Source organism: Natrix helvetica, assembly GCF_964273705.1.
Source record: "Natrix helvetica genome assembly, chromosome: Z".
In the NCBI taxonomy this organism is placed as follows: Eukaryota; Metazoa; Chordata; class Lepidosauria; order Squamata; family Natricidae; genus Natrix; species Natrix helvetica.
In genome coordinates, this window is record NC_138554.1 from 89,847,835 (window position 1) to 89,867,255 (window position 19,421).

The 19,421-nt window shown below is 45.2% G+C and overlaps 1 protein-coding gene across 3 annotated transcripts in view; it reads left to right on the top strand.

Moving 5' to 3' along the window:
- Window positions 1-19,421, top strand: part of GADL1 (glutamate decarboxylase like 1) — a 455,870-nt gene that overhangs the window by 391,129 nt on the left and 45,320 nt on the right. For all 3 annotated transcript variants that reach the window (XM_081971302.1, XM_081971300.1, XM_081971301.1), the window contains exon 13: window positions 5,589-5,640. In XM_081971302.1, coding sequence (XP_081827428.1) covers window positions 5,589-5,640 — 52 coding nt within the window. The remainder of the gene's footprint in view (window positions 1-5,588; window positions 5,641-19,421) is intronic.

The following is a 19,421-nucleotide window of genomic DNA, read 5'->3' on the forward strand; positions in this document are numbered from 1 at the left end:
TTCCTCCTACTGTTTATTAAATTCTATTAAAGACACTTTAGAGATTTTTGTTTTGTTCTTTAAAGCCTGAAACAAATAAGAAAAAGTTGAATCTGCCACTCGGAAGCCAGAACTTGGTTTTTCTTCTTCTTCTGAAACAATGTATACCTTGTCTTACTTTTTTTGATTTTACTGAAGTTGGAGGGTTTGCAGCTTGTTTATGGAAACTGATAACAACTCAAGGACATGGACTCTCTCTCTACAGTGTCTGTGAGAAATATATTGGGCAAGGAAAGGCAAAGAAAAGATAGAACCCCCCTCTTCTGAAAAAACTAGAAGAAACTTGTGCTTAAGTAAATCCAAAATAAAGGCATTTTTATACATTAAAGAGATATTGAAGGCGAGAGTGGCAGTGGAGTTTAGATCTTTTTTTCTCCTTTTGGAAATATGTATCCATATACAGATGAGAAAACCCCAAGCTTACAAGATGTTTGGGATGGACTTCAAAATATATTGGAAGGATTCGAGAGATTTGGAAAGAAGCTGGATAAATTATTGCTATGCGCAGAAAAAGTGGAAGAGATTGGAGCTCCCAAAACTAAAGAAGAGAATAAAGATATAGAAGATATAGAAGATAAAGTCAAGATAATAGATGAACTTACTAATGAAGCACCTATGAGTGAAAATGGAAAGATATGGAAAAGTGAATTTGATTATTTGGAGCTCTATTCCTCTTCTCAATATATGGATTTGATGATGAAACTAGGAGGAGAAGCCGCTTTGGAAAGACGTCTGATAATCAAAGATATGTTAATGCCAATTCCAGTTGAAGGGCAACGAGACTACTTGAGATATTTTTTGAGAGAAGTCTTTAAGAACTCTATAAAGAAATTAATAAGAATTTGAATTTGAATTTTATTGAATTTATAGACCGCCCCCTCTCCCCGAAGGGACTCAGGGCGGTGTACAGACAGCAGTTAAAAGACCATATACAAAATAGAAAATCTTAAATACCCCTAAAAACAAATTAAATGTAAAGCTGTACAATAATAATAAAAATTAAAAAGCAACCTAAGGAGCCTTCCCCAAAAAATTTAAAATACAGGCCAGAAAGATTAAAGATTAAAGCTACGGTTAGGCCAGGCCAGCTAAGTGGAACAGGTGGGTCTTAAGTTTCTTGCGGAAGGAGCGGAGATCGGTGGTTGTTCTGATGTCGGGTGGGAGGTCATTCCAGAGGGTCGGGCCCATCACAGAGAAGGCCCTACTCCTGGGTGCCGCCCGCTGGCATTGCCTAGTGGACGGCACCCGGAGGAGTCCCTCTCTGTGAGAGCGAATCGGCCGCAGGGATGTGTGGGGTAGGATGCGATCCCGCAGATAGCTAGGTCCTGTGCCATGGAGCGCTTTAAAGATGATAGTCAACACCTTGAAATGCACCCGAAAAGCCACAGGTAGCCAGTGCAGCCCTCGCAGGAGAGGTGTTATATGGGAGTACCTAGTACTTCCCATGATTGTCCGCGTGGCCGCATTCTAGACTAGCTGCAGTCTTCGGGTGCATCTCAAGGGAAGCCCCATGTAGAGAGCATTGCAATAGTCCAGTCGGGATGTCACTAGCGCATGGGTGACTGTGTGAAGGACGTCCCGGTCCAATAGGGGACGCAATTGGCGCACCAGGCGAACCTGGTGGAACGCCCCCCTTGCCACGGCTGTCACATGGTCATCCATCGACAGCCGGGCATCCAGGAGGACGCCCAAATTGCGTGCCCGCTCCACGGGGGCCAGTTGTTCGCCCCCGATGGCCAGTGATGGAACCCACTGGTTGAACCGGGGCGCCGGTAACCACAGCCACTCCGTCTTGGAGAATTGACGCAACGACTGGCTAAAGAGATAAGAGTGTTTTGTTACTGGATAGACACAGGGTGACAATGAATGCTGATAATTAAAAACTTAGTTAACTTTTGGTGATTAATAAGTAGGATTTTGTAGATTTATAGAATGTTCTTGTTCTTTTTAAAATGTTTATTCATTAACAGATAATTCATTATGATAATAATAGTGAAATAACAACTCTAATTAATGAAAACAATTTCGATATAAACTGTAAATTGGGACCTGGGAAAAAGACTTATCAATTTTATTAATACTTTTTAGTTTGGATTTTGTTATAAAGATGTAATTCTTTCTGGGTACCTATAAATTTTACTACAATTTAGATATAAACTATAATATGGGACCTGGGGAAAAGATTCATTAATTATATTTGTTTAGATGTAATCTTTCCTGGGTACTTATAAATTCTAGTAATAAATTTTTGTCTAGATTTATTATAAAGATGTCAGATAACTACAATAATAATAATGAAATGTTAATGGATAATGTTTAATGATTTTACATGGGTTGGCATTGGTGAAAGCAATTGGATATAAGCCTGAAATTTATAGAAATAGCTAACGAATGCCAGTATGTGGTTGTGTCCTTAAATACAAATGATTCTAGATAAAAGCACGTTTAAACAAATATAGTTAAATGAGAGTGAGGGTACATTGATGGTATATAAAGATTTTTCATTTAAAATATATAATCCAATATGAATGAAGTATAAAGAATGATTGTGGTAGTAACGCACGAAATTTATTTGTAACCAATCGACATGCTTTCTGGAAGATGTAATGAAGAATGTTTTTTGTTTGTGTGTGTGTGTGTTTAATTAAAACAATAAAAAAACCTTTAATTTAAAAAAATGTGGGAAGAAAAAGGCACACATTGAAACTCTGGAGCGTACATGTTTGTAGGAGTTTGGTTCTTGTGTATTGTAATGCAGAATTCTTTCTATATGTGGCTTCATTCTTAAATTATAAAATTATATAATTCCAAAAAAGCCAATACAGTTCTAGGCTGCACTAACAGAGGGATAGAATCAAGTGGTTTCCCTTATCCTGACAATCTGAAAATTTCTCATTAATTTTAAATTGATTATATCCATTAGTGATTTAGAAAGTGAGCTTTTTTTTTTTTTTACAGACTTCATGTCTATGACAGGCTACATTGCAGTTGGGAGCATAATTGAAATGTCTCAGCAAACCATGATTCCTCCAGTTACCAGAGTAAGCTGAGAGAACCTATACTGATCAGAATTTGCTGTCTGGCCACAGCTCTCTGCTGCAGTGCTATCCTCGCTCTTTCAGGGACCTTGAGTTCATGATTGAACCTCATTTGGAAACCCAGCAAGGGCATTAATCTTATTAAAGTTTGTCAATAAATCATGTACTGGGTAAGCCAGTTACTGAACTAGGGATTAAAAGTCATGAGACTGTTTCTGTGTGAAACCCAGCACTTTTTTATTATATTAAAGATTTTATTGGTTTTTTAAAACATTTATGGGGAAAGGGTACAAAGGTACATAGAAAATTTTGGCAGCTCCCGTGCTAGTGGTAGAAATCTCTCCAAATCTCACAATTTTTTCAATTTGAAAACAACATATAAAAGATAAGCATAAACAGAATTCTTACATTATATCAATCATGTTTTCAATTATCTCGTTCTTTGTCACTTTCTAGTATATCAATAATTACAATAATATTTCAAATACATTTATTTTTGTGACCTGAGCCTTTTCGATATTGCTCCCTCCTCCCTGTCTCCAGATGGAGCCACGCCCCCCTCCCCCAAATCTTGTACATTGCTGCATTTTTCATCACCTCCCTTATTTTCATCCTCTAGGAGAGAAAAATGTTTTTTAGTGAAGGCTTTAGCCTCTTCCACTGTGTTAATTCTAATTCTGTTTCCCTCCCAGAAAATCAGCATTCCCTCTGGCAATAACCATCTGAACCAAACTCCTTTATTGTATAATTTCTTTGATAAGGAGAAATACTTCCTCCTTCTTTCTCTAATTTTTTTCGGAATTTGCTTAAGAATGGTAATTTCTTTATCTTGGTATTTTAATGGTCCCTCCCTTTGGGCCCCTAGCACCTCATCCCTCATCGTCCTCCTAAGAAATTTAACATGTACCTCCCTTGGAACGTTATGGGTTCTAGCATATGCTGAATTGATCCTGTAGACCAGATCCATATCCCACCACAATTGTTCTTTATTTGTCTTGTACATTCTGCTAAAATTGTACTCATGATATCTTTAAGATTTTCATTCTCTGTTTCTGGTACGTTCTGGAATCTGAGAAAAAAGGACATTCTTTCAAGTTCTAATTTTGCCATAAAGTTATCCAGTTCTAAATTTCCCTTCCGGACTGCCCTAACCTCCTTTTCCAGCCCAGCCGTTCCCTCTCCAACACCACAATTCTCTTTATTTTCTGTAATATGATGTTGTACCCCTCTGAGTTCGTCTTTGAGATCTGCCACCTCCTTCTTCAGCTCGTTTTGACCCCTCATAATTTCCTGAAACATTTGGTTGACAGATAATTCTTTTGAGCTCAAATAAAACCTAGCACTTTTAATTCACTTGCTGCAATTTCTATATGTTTGTGTCTTAAAATGCATATTTGCTGCTTTAATTTGAAAAAAATGAAGGTTTAGAATAGCTAAAAAACAAATAAATAAACAAATAGTTGCAGATGTATATTTATCACTGTGCCATTCCATTGAAAAGACTGCAATTTAAAACAGTATCCCTTACATAATTTCTTGAAATGTTGTTAGTCTTTTAAAAAAAATACAAAATGTAATGATGCTTAATGCTATTACAGTTCGTGAAGAAGTAACAATGCACACAGTTTTGGGGCCATTTAGGCACTTATAAATCCTCAGCTGTGTGAGCTTCATTATTTACCAATTCAAGATGTTGATTATTATCCTTTAAAGTTCATGGGTCCAGGGATCTAAGGAGTGTCTCACCGTAATGGGACTGGCTCATCCCACTCATGCTAGTGGAAGAGACTTATGGATTCCATCTGCTAAGGCAGAGATCCCCAACCCCTAGCTATGGCCCGTTTAAAACTGGACCGCGCAAGTGTCAGGCGAGTGCTCCATTTGTGAGAGTGGCATGCACCTGCCACTCACACAGAACCATTTCTCTCCCCCCCCCCCCCAAGCCGGAAAGGTTGAGGATCACTGTGCTAAGTAATTTTGTAAGAATGGTCATGGAGCCTTTTCTTCTGGCCCTGACCCCAGGGAACACTCTATCACCAGAACTGAGAACTGCTCCTACCTTGTTGGCCTTCGAAAAGGGTATAAAACGTGGCTCTTCCAGTTGTCTTGGGACCTTAAGGACAGCACTCACTACTGGAGGTGGCTGACAGGATAAGAAGACCTCATTGTTGTAGCATTCACCTCTTGGTTCCTGTTTTCTTTCTTTTTTTCATAGTGTTAAAAATTTTAATTGTTTTTTAATTCATCTTTTTATTTGTAAACTGCTTAGAATTGCCTTTTCAGGAAAATGGGAGATATATAATTAAATAAATAATACTTTTAAAATATACAGGGACAAATATATAAATTAAACAGTGATCCCATATACTAGACTTAGCCTCACCTACATTTGGAGTGTTGCTTCTCAAGCTGAAAGAAGTTATACATGCATCTAATAACCTGAAATGTGAACATCTGCATCTATTTGTACATTATTAAATTAACTCTAGTCATTACTGTTCTGTTTTTCAGATACTTAGTGGATGAAATTAAGAAGAGAGAAGGATTTCAGTTGCTTCTGGAGGTAGGTTAAATGCACCACCATTTTGGAACTAATGATATCAGAAATGCTAAAAGGTATGAAGTATAGGCAGTATTTTAGATCATCACTTTGATTACATGCCATGCCTTATTTAGATGATAAACAATCATTCACCATGTAATTGAATTGAAACACACACTATACCATAGTGTTCATTTCTTGAGTACAATATATTTGGAACAGTTTGGCCTCTCTCCAGCTTCGTCCCAACGGTCCCTTTATATGTGTGGCTGGGCTTTCTGCACCCTTTCCACTTTCCGCCCCTCCGACGAGCTTCGCCATTTCCACCACCACCCCCTCTGCCGGGGGACTTGCACTTTCTCTTTTCTTTCTTTTCCATTTAACCATACTGGGCTACAGCAATGTGTGGCCGGGTACAGCTAGTTTTACATAAGGATGTTTTCCGCCTTATTCTCCAGTGCTTAGAGAATCCAAGGAATGGGTTAATTTCGGTCTGCTTGCCTCAAGACTGAATTGAATGAAACTCGGCCAGGCCTCCTTTTGCACTCGGCCGATCAGTTTTTTTCAATTCAGTCTGCCTAATGAGACAATCACCTTCTCTCTTCAATTTTTCTATCATGAAAACCTGTTCCTTGATTCTCGTTGCAGGTAATATGAATTTATTTGTTTCACAGATTATTCCTAGCGCACTGGTTTCCCCAGTCCGCCGGTTAGAACCGCCGCTTGTTTCCCTTCCTTCTGGAAGGCGCTGTTAAGTTTGGCTCAATTGACTGTTTTTCTGGGCTAGCCATTCTGGATATTTGGTGTAAAGGCTGTGAGACCAGTGCACCATTCTCGGGTTCCCTCGTTGGTGCGCTAGGAGGCTTGCTCTTTCTGTTTGCATTTGAATTCCGCGGGCAGGGGCTGAGCGGAGGCTCAGTGAGTCTCCCTATTGGCTGTCGCGTCCAGACTGGCGGTCGCCTGTTACCGCCGAGCTGGGCGTTTTTCCTGGGAGCCTATTGGCTGCTTGTTTTCCCCTAGCGCCAAATGAGCCGCTCCATTGTGTTGGCAGTTTTAGTAGCTTGTGCACCGCACTGCAAGTGAGTCAGTGAGCTAATCGGCAGCGTGATTGCGATCTCGCTTTGAGCTCTCGGATTGTTAACCCTTTGTGGCTAAAAGTCAGTGCTTTGATCAGTGTTCTCTCGAGACCAGGATCGCGGGGGTCCCAGTCAGGTTTGCTGGTTAATTCCTGAGGGGCTATAGGACTTCCTATGGCCGAACGATCCACCTGTCCTGCCTCTGGGGAAGGCATCTCCCCAGGGAGTTCCCCCTTGGCCACCCCTTCTTCGCCTAGAGCAGGGAGGGCTTCCACTAGACTAACAAATCTAGGGCTAAATCCAAATCGGTGGCTGCCAATAGGGGCACAAAAGACAAGCCTCGTGCTTCAGATAAGCAGGCTTCTAAGAGCTCAGATACCCCGGGGAAACCCCCCCCCCATCGCCGCTGCAGTTGGAGGGCCTTCCGTCCCTGCCACATCGCAGCTTCTCCTTGCAGTCGCCCAGGGACTGGTCCTCCGACAACATTTAAGGGCAGGGCCTTTCAGCTGAAAAAGTGGGCTTAGGCCTAGGCTCTACACCTAGCGCTTCGGATTTGAGCAGGGTCATCAGCCAGGCAAGCCACCCCAGAAGCCAGGCGGGCATCACCTGAGGCAACTTTCACCCCCATGGCCGCTGGGCTCCAGGATGAGGATGGACAGATCATGAGCCTTCCCAGGGGGTTTAGAGATCTTATTTCTTCAGCCATTTCCCAGGGGGGTGGATTTGGAGCTGCATAAGAGATCCAAAGGCCCGAGCTCCTCTTCTAGACCTTCTTCAACACCTACTAGGGATCCCCCCTCCCCATTACACTCCACTCACAGCAAGGTGTCTCTGTTGGGTGATGAACAAGGGGATCTGGAATTTTCGGATGGTGAGGGTGGACCCCTGGATGCACCTCTTCCTGGAGGTTTCTTCAGACCGGCCTTATTTAAGTCCTTACTTTTTAAAGCCAGGACCACTGTTAAAATGGGTGATAAGGGTACCCCAGTAGAACCTTCCTTGGGGCTTGACTCCACTGAGAGGCTATTTTCTGAACCAGTTCAGGAACAGGAGATCATCCCTCACCCAAGCTATTCTTAGATGTTATCCAGAGGTAGTGGGCTCAACCAGCCGCTGTTCCTCCTCCTAGTAATAATGACAAACGGCTGTTTGGACCAGGTCCAGATCTGGAGGGGATCCTCCAATTGCTGACTGTGGATGCCCCTGTCGCAGCCTTAACCTCTCCCGCCATTGTATCTTCAGATGCCTCTGAAGGCTGAAGACTGTAAGTCGGAGCAGACGCTCTGCGAGTCGCACCAGGCGGCTGCCTGGGCGATTTGGGCGGCCACAGCCGCGTCCTTTTTCAATAGGATGTCACTAGTTTGGCTCAGACAATTGCAAGTTAGGTTGGCACCGGAAGACATGCGTCTTCATCAGAATGCGAACAAACTAGTGGCGGCATTGGAATATTCGGTGGATGCCACCCTGGTGGCAGCCAAGTTTGCTTCCAGGGCTCTGGCTACTACCGTCACTTCCCGCCGTTTGCTTTGGCTGCGCCATTGGCAAGCTGACATGCACTCTAAATGGCATTTAGCATCCTCACCCTTTAAAGGGGGGAAGCTATTAGGCGAAGCCCTGGATGCCATTCTCATTGAGAATAGGGATAAGAAAAAGGTCCTGCCCTCAGGGCAACGTTGAGCAGATCGCAGGGCCCAGCCTTACTATCGTAGGCAGCCCTTTCGTGGAGACTTGGTGTCAACCGGACCCCAATACCAAAGACCCTATTACCAGTCCTCCGATAGAGCCCATGACAGATCAGGGTTTAGAGACAGGTCTAGACAGCAGCAACAGCCTCAGCAGCAGCAGCAGTCCCAGTCCCGCTGGGGAAATCGCGGTGCTGGATATCGACCCTTCCGTTGATACCACTGACTCCCAGGTTGGTATTCCCATTGGTGGTCAACTCAAAAACTTTGTCCACCACTGGGAACAGTCGACCTTGGACTCTTGGGTTTTCAAGACTGTGCGGATTGGCCTCACCCTAGAATTTCTCTCCACTCCCCTGAGAAGGTTTATCAGGTGTTCCATTCCGAGGTGCGCAACCATGAGGGCTCTCATGGATGCCGAGATTCAGCACCTTCTAGAAATTCAGACCATCGAACCAGTTCCAGCAGACCAGGAACGAAGGGGTTTTACTCCATCCTGTTTTTAGTGCCCCCAAACTCGGGTGGGTGGAGGGTGATCCTAGATCTCAAGAGAATGAACACACGTTCCCGGCGTACAAGTGTTTCAAAATGCAGTCGCTGCAAGCCATCTTGGGCTGCATTTGCCAGGGAAATTACCTGACATCAGTAGATATCAAAGATATATTCCTTCACATGCCGATTCGACACTCGCACCAGAAGTTTCTCTGCTTCTCATACACGGGCGCCATTTCCAATACCGGGTGCTGCCGTTTGGCCTTTCCTCAGCCCCACAGACATTTACGAAGATTCTAGCTGTCGTGATGGCTCATCTCAGGTCTCGCCCCATCAGACTTCAAGCCTATCTAGATGATGTCATGATACAATCATCATCTCCGGAGCAGGCCCACCAGGACCTTCGCGTGACAATCCAATCGCTGCAACTCTACAGCTTCTTGGTAAATATGGACAAAAGTCAGTTAATACCGGCCATGTCCTTGACTCACCTGGGGACAGTTATAGACACTGTTCAATGTCAGGTGTTCTTGTCACCCAAACGTTATGCCAGCATTCGAACTCTGGTGAATCAGGTACTGTCACAGAGGACAGTTCACCTCTCCGTCCTCTACACATTACTCGGGAAATTGATATCTTGCATAGGAATTATTCCCTGGGCCAGAATTCATGCGCGTCAGCTCCAATGGTTCCTCCTTCCACATCAGCAGAGGCACAGGGGTGTTTCGGACATTACGGTGAGGCTGTCCTCCAAAGTGATCTGATCTCTTTATTGGTGGACCTCTTCCGCCTTGCGGAAAGGCTGTCTGTTCAGAGAATCGGATAGACTCACGATCATGACCAATGCCAGCTTGTACGGTTGTGGCGCTCACACCCATTCTCGAGTTGCTCAGGAACACTGGAGCCCCCAGGACCTGATGAACAATATAAATTGGTTAGAACTTCGGGCCATCCATCTAACCCTTCGAGAGTTCAGTGACCTGGCGATGGGGCGGCACATGTTGATCCTCACGGACAACATGGCCACCAAAGTGCACATCAACCGCCAGGGGGGCACGCTTTCCAAGACACTGATGCTGGAAGCACAGGCACGTTGCCTGTGGGCGGAGTCACACTTATCCATCAGGGCGGATCACATCTCCGGCGCCTCGAACCTACAGGCAGATTGGCTGAGTCGCGAGACTGGATCAGGTGGAGTGGCAGCTCCACCCGGACTTATTCCAGGAACTGACCTGCAGGTTTGGCATGCCGATGATGGACCTATTTGCATCTCCGACCAACACCCACCTGCCTTTATTCTTCAGCAGGTTCCGGGCTCACGGGGTGGAGGGGGCCGACACCCTCTGTTATCCATGGCCTTCTGTATGCATTTCCACATCTACCACTAATTCCGAGGGTGATTCACAAGATTCTTTCGGAACAGGCAGAGGTGTTGATGGTCGCTCCCGACTGGTCCCACAGGTCCTGGTTTGCTGACTTGACCAGCCTGACCGTTGGCCCCCCTGGAGACACTGGCCATTCTCTGGTGCTCCATCCCAGGGTTCGTGCCTTTCTCAGGGGTGCTTCCAACCTTAGGCCCCCAATGGTGCATCGTTATCCATCGTGGGAACTTCCCATCGTACTCAAGGCCTTGACGTCTGTGCCTTTTGAGCCCATCCGATCCATCAGTCTTCGTTTGTTGACGCTGAAGGTGCCCTTTCTCGTGGCCTTTACTTTGGCTCGCAGGATATCAGAGTTGGCGGCACTGTCAGTTCGGAACAACTTCTGCATATTCCATTCTAACAGAGTGGTCCTCCAGCTTGACCCTTCCTTCATTATGATGGTCGACTCCTGGTTCCACAGAGCCCAAGAACTCGTGTTACCTGACTTCTGTCCTCAACCACAACATCCTTGAGAACGGAAGTGGCATCATCTCGATGTGCAACAAGCCCTTCGACGATACATCAAACATACTGCGTCGTTCCAGCAGTCAGAGGCCCTGTTTGTCGCCTTTCTTCCTGGATCTATGGGTCAAAGGGTATTATCCACCACCATTGGAAGATGGCTGAAAGCCGTTATTGTCAAGGCGTATGAGGTACAGGGGCATCCGCCACCGTACACATCACGGCTCACTCAACGTGCAGTGCGGCCACAACTATGGCATGGGCCACGCAAGCATTGGTTGAGGAAATTTGTAGGGCAGCGACGTGGTCATCTCCGTTGCCCTTCATCAAGCATTACAAATTAGACATCTATGCTTCAGCTGAAGTGGCCTTCGGATGTCGGGTTCCCTAGACTGGACTTCTTCCCACCCTTAAGGTAGTATGCTTAGGCATATCCCATTCCTTGGATTCTCTAAGCAGCACACTGGAGAAAGACCATTGTACTTACCTGAATGGTCATTCTCAGTGCGCTCCGTGAGAATCCAACCTCTCCCTTTGCAATTCGGTCCAGGGTCGTTGGGGCTGGGAGGTTTCGAGGTTAGTGGACTTTCAGGTGCTTTCTTCTCGAAACAGCCATTCCTTTCATTGAAAAAAACTGATCGGCCAAGTGCAAAAGGAGGTATGGCCGAGTTTCATTCAATTCAGTCTCGAGGCAAGCAGACCGAAATTAACCCATTCCTTGGATTCTCACGCAGCGCACCGAGAACGACCATTCGGGTAAGTACAACGGTCTTTTCTTAAAATAAAATCTTTCTCATTAAAGTATTGGAAATAAATGTTAGTGTTGCATAGGGCAAGATAAAACATATGTAAAGTGTAAGATGTTCTCTTGCTAAACTGAGTAATTTAAAGGAAATGACTGCTGTGAATTCATTATGAATTTCACACTTCCTAAACTGTCATCTGTAAGGAGCCTACAATATCATGTCCCAGTTATTTGTAAGACAATCTCTGTAGGAATTATTGATCTGACATGAGTCCCTAGTTCCCAATCTAATCTTTCCAAAATTGATGTACCTTCCACCTTGACTTCAGATTGATCAGAATTGCTATCCAACACATCAGGGGTCAGATTGGTAAAGCTGCTATAATGTGAAGAGTGGGTAATGGGATATTAAAAAAACAAAACAAAACCCAGGAATGTAATCATGACAGTTCTTTTCTGAAACATGTAACAATAACATAATCACTTTATATTAAGTTCTATATCAGACTACAGTTTTCTTAAACCAACTATAGCAGCTACAGCTCAAAATCTTAGCTAAGTATTTTAAAACCTCTTTTAATTGAGATAATGAGCTTATCATCTTCATGCCAAAAAAGGCTAATTCTACAATCTGTTTTATTTATTATGGACATTAAGTTGCTGTCATTAACATCAGATCTTAGTTGTCTAGTAAGTTAGATTTGGATTCTGTTCAAGTGAGAATAACATTTCGGAACAATGCCAAAAGAAAGGAAGTGTGGTTTATTTACAGAAGTTTGCATTTCAGCCCATGAAAGAACTATATTATGATATTATGGAACAGATATCTAATGCTGGCCCATTATTCCTGAAAAATTAATATCTTTATATTTAAGAGTATATATATAAAGTACCCTAATGATGCCTGCTTCATATTAAGCTATTACAATACAAATATTGTAATACAAAAAGCAGTGATTTATTAACAGCTTCATCAGGCATTCTTCATTAGGCATTTCTTATTCACAGCCATCTTTTTTGCTTTCTTTATCTGCTTTTGAATTTTGCCCGTGTTTCTGTCTTCCCTTCAGTCTTTGTCATAAATCACGTTATCCAATAGCTTCACTCATCTCAACCCAGCTACTGTAATTTGAGATCCGGCTCCGCTGACGCTCTGCATGGAATGTCAACACAGAGAGTTGACATCCGGCTCCCCTCACTTTTCAAAGGCAATCTGTGCAAACAAAACAATTTGAGTACCAGTATGGGATTCAAGGCTAAGTCCTCCCCCCCAGATTTGTTTGGATTTTTTTCATGGAATCTCTCTATAAGGCGATCAGCCTGGATATTTCTACTCTTTACCAAAGATGCCTCTGACAAGGGATAGCCCTTCCACTTAATTATTAGAGTTGCCTCCTGTGCCACCTTGAATCAAATATGCGTTGCACCTCATAATGGGTTTGACCCCCTATGACCACAGGGCCGGAACTCCTGGGGCACTGGTCTCAGAGTGCATTTGACTACAGGTTTTAAGAGGCTACTATGGAATACTGGGTCTACCTTCCCTAGCAGTCGGGGCAGTTTCAGTTGCACTGAGACTGGGTTGATTATCTTTACTATGGGGAATGGTCCCACAAACTTTGGTCCCAGTTTCTTGCTAGGGAGTCTTAACCTCAAATATTTTGTGGAGAGGTAAACCTTCTCTCCCACCAGGAATGGTCATTGTGGAGTTCGGTGTTTATGTGCCTGTTTCTTATAGGTTTGTGCTGCTTTAGCTAGTGCTTTTTTGACATTCTCCCAGACTGATTTTAGCATTGACATCCAGTCAGTCAAGGTGACTGAGGAAGGGGGATCCCTTGGATACTCAGGCATTGTGACAAAGTCCATGCCACTCACTACTTTGAATGGTGTTAGTACTGTGCTGCTGTGAACAGCATTATTGTAGGCAACCTCAGTGAAGGTTAGAAGGTCTGCCCAGTTGGACTGCTGATAGTTCACATAGTACCTCAGGTACTGCTCTACCGTAGCATTCAGTCTCTCTGTCCCCACCCCCATTGGTGCTTGGATGAAAAGCCCAAGGATGACCCAATGGACCGCAGGAACTCCCTCCAGAACTTAGCCATGAACTGGACCTCTTTGAGATAATTCTTCGAGGTATTCCATGCAGGCGGTAGATATGCTTCAGGAAGAGTTTGACCAGCTTGTGAGCTGAGGGTAGTCCGCTGCAGGGTATGAAATGCCTGCTTGGAGAACAGGTCTATTTACAGTCCAAATTACTGTGTTTCCCCCACTTTTCGGCAACTCTATTATAAAGTCTATTGTGATCTCCTCCCACGGCCTCGTTGGCTCTGCTATTGGTTGCAGCAGTCCGGGGAGTTTTCCCGGTCATCTCTTCATTGTGGTGCAGATGGTACAACTTTTCAGATAGCTGTCCACATCTTTCTTTATGCTGGGCTACCAGAACTGCCTCCAGGCTAAGTGTAACGTCTTTAGGAATCCAAAGTGGCCTGCCGGTTTGGCGTCGTGGCTCCTCTGGAGAATTAGTTTGTGTAGGGGTTCCGGGACATAGAGTTTTGCCCTCTTCCTTCCATGCAAGGTCATTTCTTTTTGTCAAGATGTGTTGGTTGTTTTGGAACCAAGGGTCTGCTAGCATTTCAGTTTTGAGTCTCGTGGTTAGGTCACCTGCTGGTTGGTCGTGTTGGTCACGCCATTGTCATCTTGTGGTCACTTGGGAATGATGGCATCCACCACCTGCTCCCGTTCGCATTTGTACTGGGGCATGCGGGAGAGGGCATCAGCTAGAAAGTTCCTCTGCCCTGGAATGTGTTTTAATACGAAGTCGAAGCAGTTGAAATATTGAGCCCATCAGACTTGTTTGGGTGATATTTTCCATGGGGTCCTAAAAGCCTCCAGATTCTTATGGTCAGTCCAGATTTTGAACGGTTTCTGGCCCCTTTCCAACAGGTGTCTCCAGGTTAGCAGTGCCCATCTCAGTGCGAAAGCCTCCTTTTCCCATGCGTCTCTCTGTGTCTGTGAGCTTGTCAGAGGTGTAGGCGCAGGGTTGTAGGTTTCCTTGGTTGTTTCTTTGGAGTAGTACCGCTCCCACTGCCAGTCGCTGGCATCTTCTTGGATCACAAAGGATTGCTCAGGGTCAGTGTGCTTCAGCACTGGTTCCTTTGCAAACATTTCTTTTAGTGTCTCAAATGCCTTTTGACAGGTTAGGTCCCACTGTAGAGGTTGTCCCGGGCGAGGTTTTGTTCCTGGACTCCCTATCTTCAGGTGGTCTGTCAAGGTTTTGGCGGTCTTCGCAAAGGTGGGGATGAATTGCCTATAGAAGTTTGTGAACCCTAGGAAGCTTTGTAGCTGTCTGCGGGTGCGAAGGGATTGCCAACTTAGGACAGCTTGCATTTTCTCTGGGTCCATCTCTATTCCCTCATTTGACACTCATTAGCCTAGGTAGTCTAGTCGCTCACGGTAGAATTCAAATTTTGATAGCTTGACGTACAAGTTGGCTGCCAGAAGTTTTTCCAGTACTTGGCGGACGAGGGGTATGTGGTCGTCCATTGTCTCAGTGTAGATGAGGATGTCAACCAGGTAGACGAGGACCCCCTTGTAGAGGTGCTCATGCAGCACCTCGTTTATTAACTGCATGAACACTGCTGGGGCTCCCTGTAGTCTGAAAGGCATAACTTTGGATTGGAAGCTCCCTAGGGGGCATTGAACGCTGTTTTCCACTCATCTCCTTCCTTGATCCGTATTCGGCAGTATGCCTCTCTGAGATCTAATTTGGTGAAGATTTTTCCCTTGGCCAAGTGAGATAGCATATCTTTCATGAGGGGGAGGGGGTATAGGTTGTGTGTACACACAGCATTTATCCCTAGAAAGTCCACACACAATCTCATAGTTCCGTCTTTTTTCTCTTTGAAGAGGACTGGCACTGCAACCCGTGGCTTGGCTGGCTCGATGAATCCCCGTGCTAAGTTTTTGACTATGTATTTGCACATTTCTTGCATTTTCCGGGCCGTCATGGTATAAAAGCTTGGGTTTGGGTAGTTTTGCCCCAGGGATGATTTTGATGGCACAATCTGCCTCACAGTGGGGGAGGGGGGGAGAATGTTGCATTCTGTCTAGCTGAATACTTCTGCAAGGTCCCGATATTCCCCTGGGATCTGTTCGGTCTCTGGGGTTTCGTTGGATGTGGCTCCCAGATGTTCTGGTGTGCTTTTTTGGGAGTTCCCTGCTTGGGTGGTGTTTCTGCTTGCTGGCAGAAAAGGGGTTAGGCCCCTTTTCTATCCTAAGCCTGCGGGTACCCCCTTGCCACCAGAAGATTGGTCCCCACTTGTCTAGGCAGGAGAGTCCCAGTATGACTGCATCTATCATTTTGGGGGCTATTATGAATCAAATTACTTCCCATGATCTACTAGCTCTAATCTCATTGGTTCGGTCAGGTGTGGCGCATAGGCTCCCCCCATTAGGTCAATCGACCTGTTCGAACCGGATTGGGTGGGCCAGTCTTTTTGTTCTGATTCCCAGTTTCAGAACTTTGGTCAGGTTGATCAAGCATCTAGTGCAGCCTAAGTCAATTAGGTCTTGAAATCTACCTGGCTTCCTATCTTTGGGGCTGTGAAGCGTATTGGAAAAAGGAAAGGGCAAATTGGTCCTCTCACCATTGGGTTGTTTTTGCTCTCGTCGTCACTGTCGTAGGATTTTGGTGACAGGTCATTGTTGCCTTGGGTTCTCCCCCTTCATCTGGTTGGGGAGGGACCTCTGCAGCCTGGAAAGCCTTCCACGATTCATGGGTAGCCCTTTTGTGACCACGTTTCTGTTGTGCCCTGGGTAGTAGCTCTGGCCTCGGGGTTGGGGTCATGCACACGGATGCCATATGGCCCATCCCCTCACATCTGTAGCATTTCAGTGGACTTCGAGGGAGGGCTGGTCTCAGGGCCCATTGTGGTGCTGTGGTTCCCCGTCGGCTGAGTGGTTTCAGATCAGGTTGACTTCTCTCTTTTGTGTCCGGTTGCTTTCTCATGTCGTTGGCATGCAGCCCGCTGTCGACTTTTATTGCTACTCGGAATCATTCAGAGAGTCGGTTTGGAATGTCACGGTAGGCAGTTACTTGGGCAATCTCTTATCCAATAACTTCATTCATCTCAAACCAGCTACTGTAATCTGACATCCGGTTCCGCCAACGCTCTGCATGGAATGTCAACATAGAGTTGACATCATATTTATATCAACCAGAAATATAAAGTTGCAATTTCCTTGCAGTATAGCAATGGAAAAAACACCTACTGTAGCATAACTGATATGCTTCTATATCATATGTGGCTATAAAAAAAACTATCAGCAAAGGTTCATTATTTCACCTCTGACTATACAAAAGTTCAGCTTTCTTCATGGCATTTGGCCCAACTGAATATGAATGATAAGTGTTACATTCTGACCTATCTAATGTCCTCTGCATTAGGTGAGGCTGGTCTGCATTATAATAATAATAATAATAATAATAATAATAATAATAATAATAATAATAATAATAATAATAATAATAATAATTATAATAATAATTATAATAATTTTATTTGATTAGCCGCAACCCTCTCCAGAAGGACTCGGGGCGGCGTACAATCAAAACAGATAAAATACAGATAAACACACACATACATACATAAAGAACAAAGACATATACATGTGCATGGAGGAGGTAGACTCATAAGTGAAAGACAATTAAAAAACACAATTTAAAATCCCATTAAATAAAATTACTGAATTAAAAAACCCATCAGGAGCGTTATGAAGTTATGATTGAGCCAGGCCGGCTATTTGGAATAGGTGGGTCTTGAGCTTTACACGGAAGGAGCGGAGGTCAGTAGTGGTCCTAATATCCGGGGGGAGGTCATTCCATAGGGCTGGGCCCGCCACAGAGAAGGCTCTGCTCCTAGGCGCCGCCCCGTGGCACTGTCTGGTGGACGGCACCTGGAGAAGTCCCTCTCTGTGCGAGCGGATAGGTCGTAGGGATGTATGGGGCAGAATACGATCCCGCAGGTAACTAGGTCCTGAGCCATGGAGCGCTTTAAAGATCGTAATCAAGACCTTGAAACGCACCCGATAGACCACAGGAAGCCAGTGCAGCTCGCGCAGGAGAGGTGTCACATGGGAGTACTTAGTACTCCCCATAATCACCCGAGCGGCCGCATTCTGGACCAACTGCAGTCTCCGAGTGCATTTCAAGGGAAGCCCCATGTAGAGAGCGTTACAGTAGTCCAGGCGAGACGTCACCAGCGCATGGGTGACTGTGCGTAGGGCGTCCTGATCCAATAGGGGGCGCAATTGGCGCACCAGGCGAACCTGGTGGAACGCCCCCCTGGCCACGGCTGTCACATGGTCATCCATGGACAGCCTGGCATCCAGGAGGACGCCCAAATTGCGCGCCCGCTCCACGGGGGCGAGTTGAATGCCCCCAATGTCCAGAGATGGGATTAACTGGTTGAACCGGGGGGCCGGAACCCACAGCCACTCCGTCTTGGAAGGGTTGAGCTTGAGTCGGTTGTCATCCATCCAGACCCGTACGGCTTCCACACACCGGGACATCACTTCGACGGCCTCGTTGGGGTGGTTCGGGGTGGAAATGTACAGCTGAGTATCATCAGCGTACAGATGATATCCCACCCCGAAACCACGGATGATCTCACCCAGCGGCTTCATGTATGTGTTGAACAGGAGTGGCGAGAGGACTGACCCCTGTGGCACCCCACAAGTAAGGGGGCTTAGGGTCAACCTCTGCTCCCCTGCCAACACACGTTGCGTCCAGCCAGAGAGGTAGGAGCCGAACCACCGCAAAACGGTGCCCCGGACCCCCAACCCCTCCAGTCGGTGCAACAGGATACCATGGTCGATGGTATCAAAAGCTGCCGAGAGGTCTAATAGGACCAGGATAGAGGAACAACCCCTATCTCTGGCCCTCCAGAGATCATCCACCAACGCGACCAAGGCCGTCTCTGTACTGTGCCCGGGGCGAAAGCCGGACTGGTGCGGGTCTAGATAATCATTCTCCTCCAGATGTCGTGGGAACTGAGAAGCCACTACACTCTCTACAACCTTCGCCAAAAAGGGAAGGTTGGAGACAGGACGATAATTGGCCAGCTCCGTATGGTCCAGGGAAGGCTTCTTGAGCAAGGGTCTCACCACCGCCTCTTTCAAGGCGGCCGGAAGAGACCCCTCACCCAACGAAGCGTTCACTAGGCCCAGGAGCCAGTCGCGTGTAACCTCCCAGGATGCCAGTACAAGCCAGGAGGGACACGGGTCCAGTAAACATGTGGTAGGTCGCAGTCGTCCACGCAATCTGTCCAAATCCTCCAGATGTCCCCCAAATATCCAAAGATGCCAAGAGCCATTCTTCATGACTTTCCTAAAATTCTGTTTCTTGCAAGGTCATCAAAGAGGAGATAAAATGCATGGGTTATCACACCTATATCTCTAGACTTCAAAAACTTAATTTGCAGAAATAAAAAAAGAAACGCGGAAAGCTTTCCAGTGTCATGCCAGATAATATTTTGCTACTATTTTAAATTGGATTGGATACAATTCTGAACAAGAACCTAGAAATGCATAACAGAAAATCAGGCAATATAGAATCTTAAAAAAAATAAGTGGTTAAAAAATAAGTGAAAATTAGCTAGCATCCAGAGAAAAAATAAAGGAAAACAATTGCATCTTTGTAGATAAGGGGACTTGGATTGCAGATACTGGTAATTGCTGACTGGTTAGTGCTAGGATAATAGGCTTGTTTTAATTTCAAAGCAGTACTTCTAGACAAAAAGTTTTTTTTAAAAAAGGCCTTTTGATGTAAAAACAAGAACAAATGAGAAAATTTCACAGAATAAGCAGAAATTAACAGAGAATTGATTGTCCAGGGTTCACTCATTCAAGCATAGAGTAATAGTAG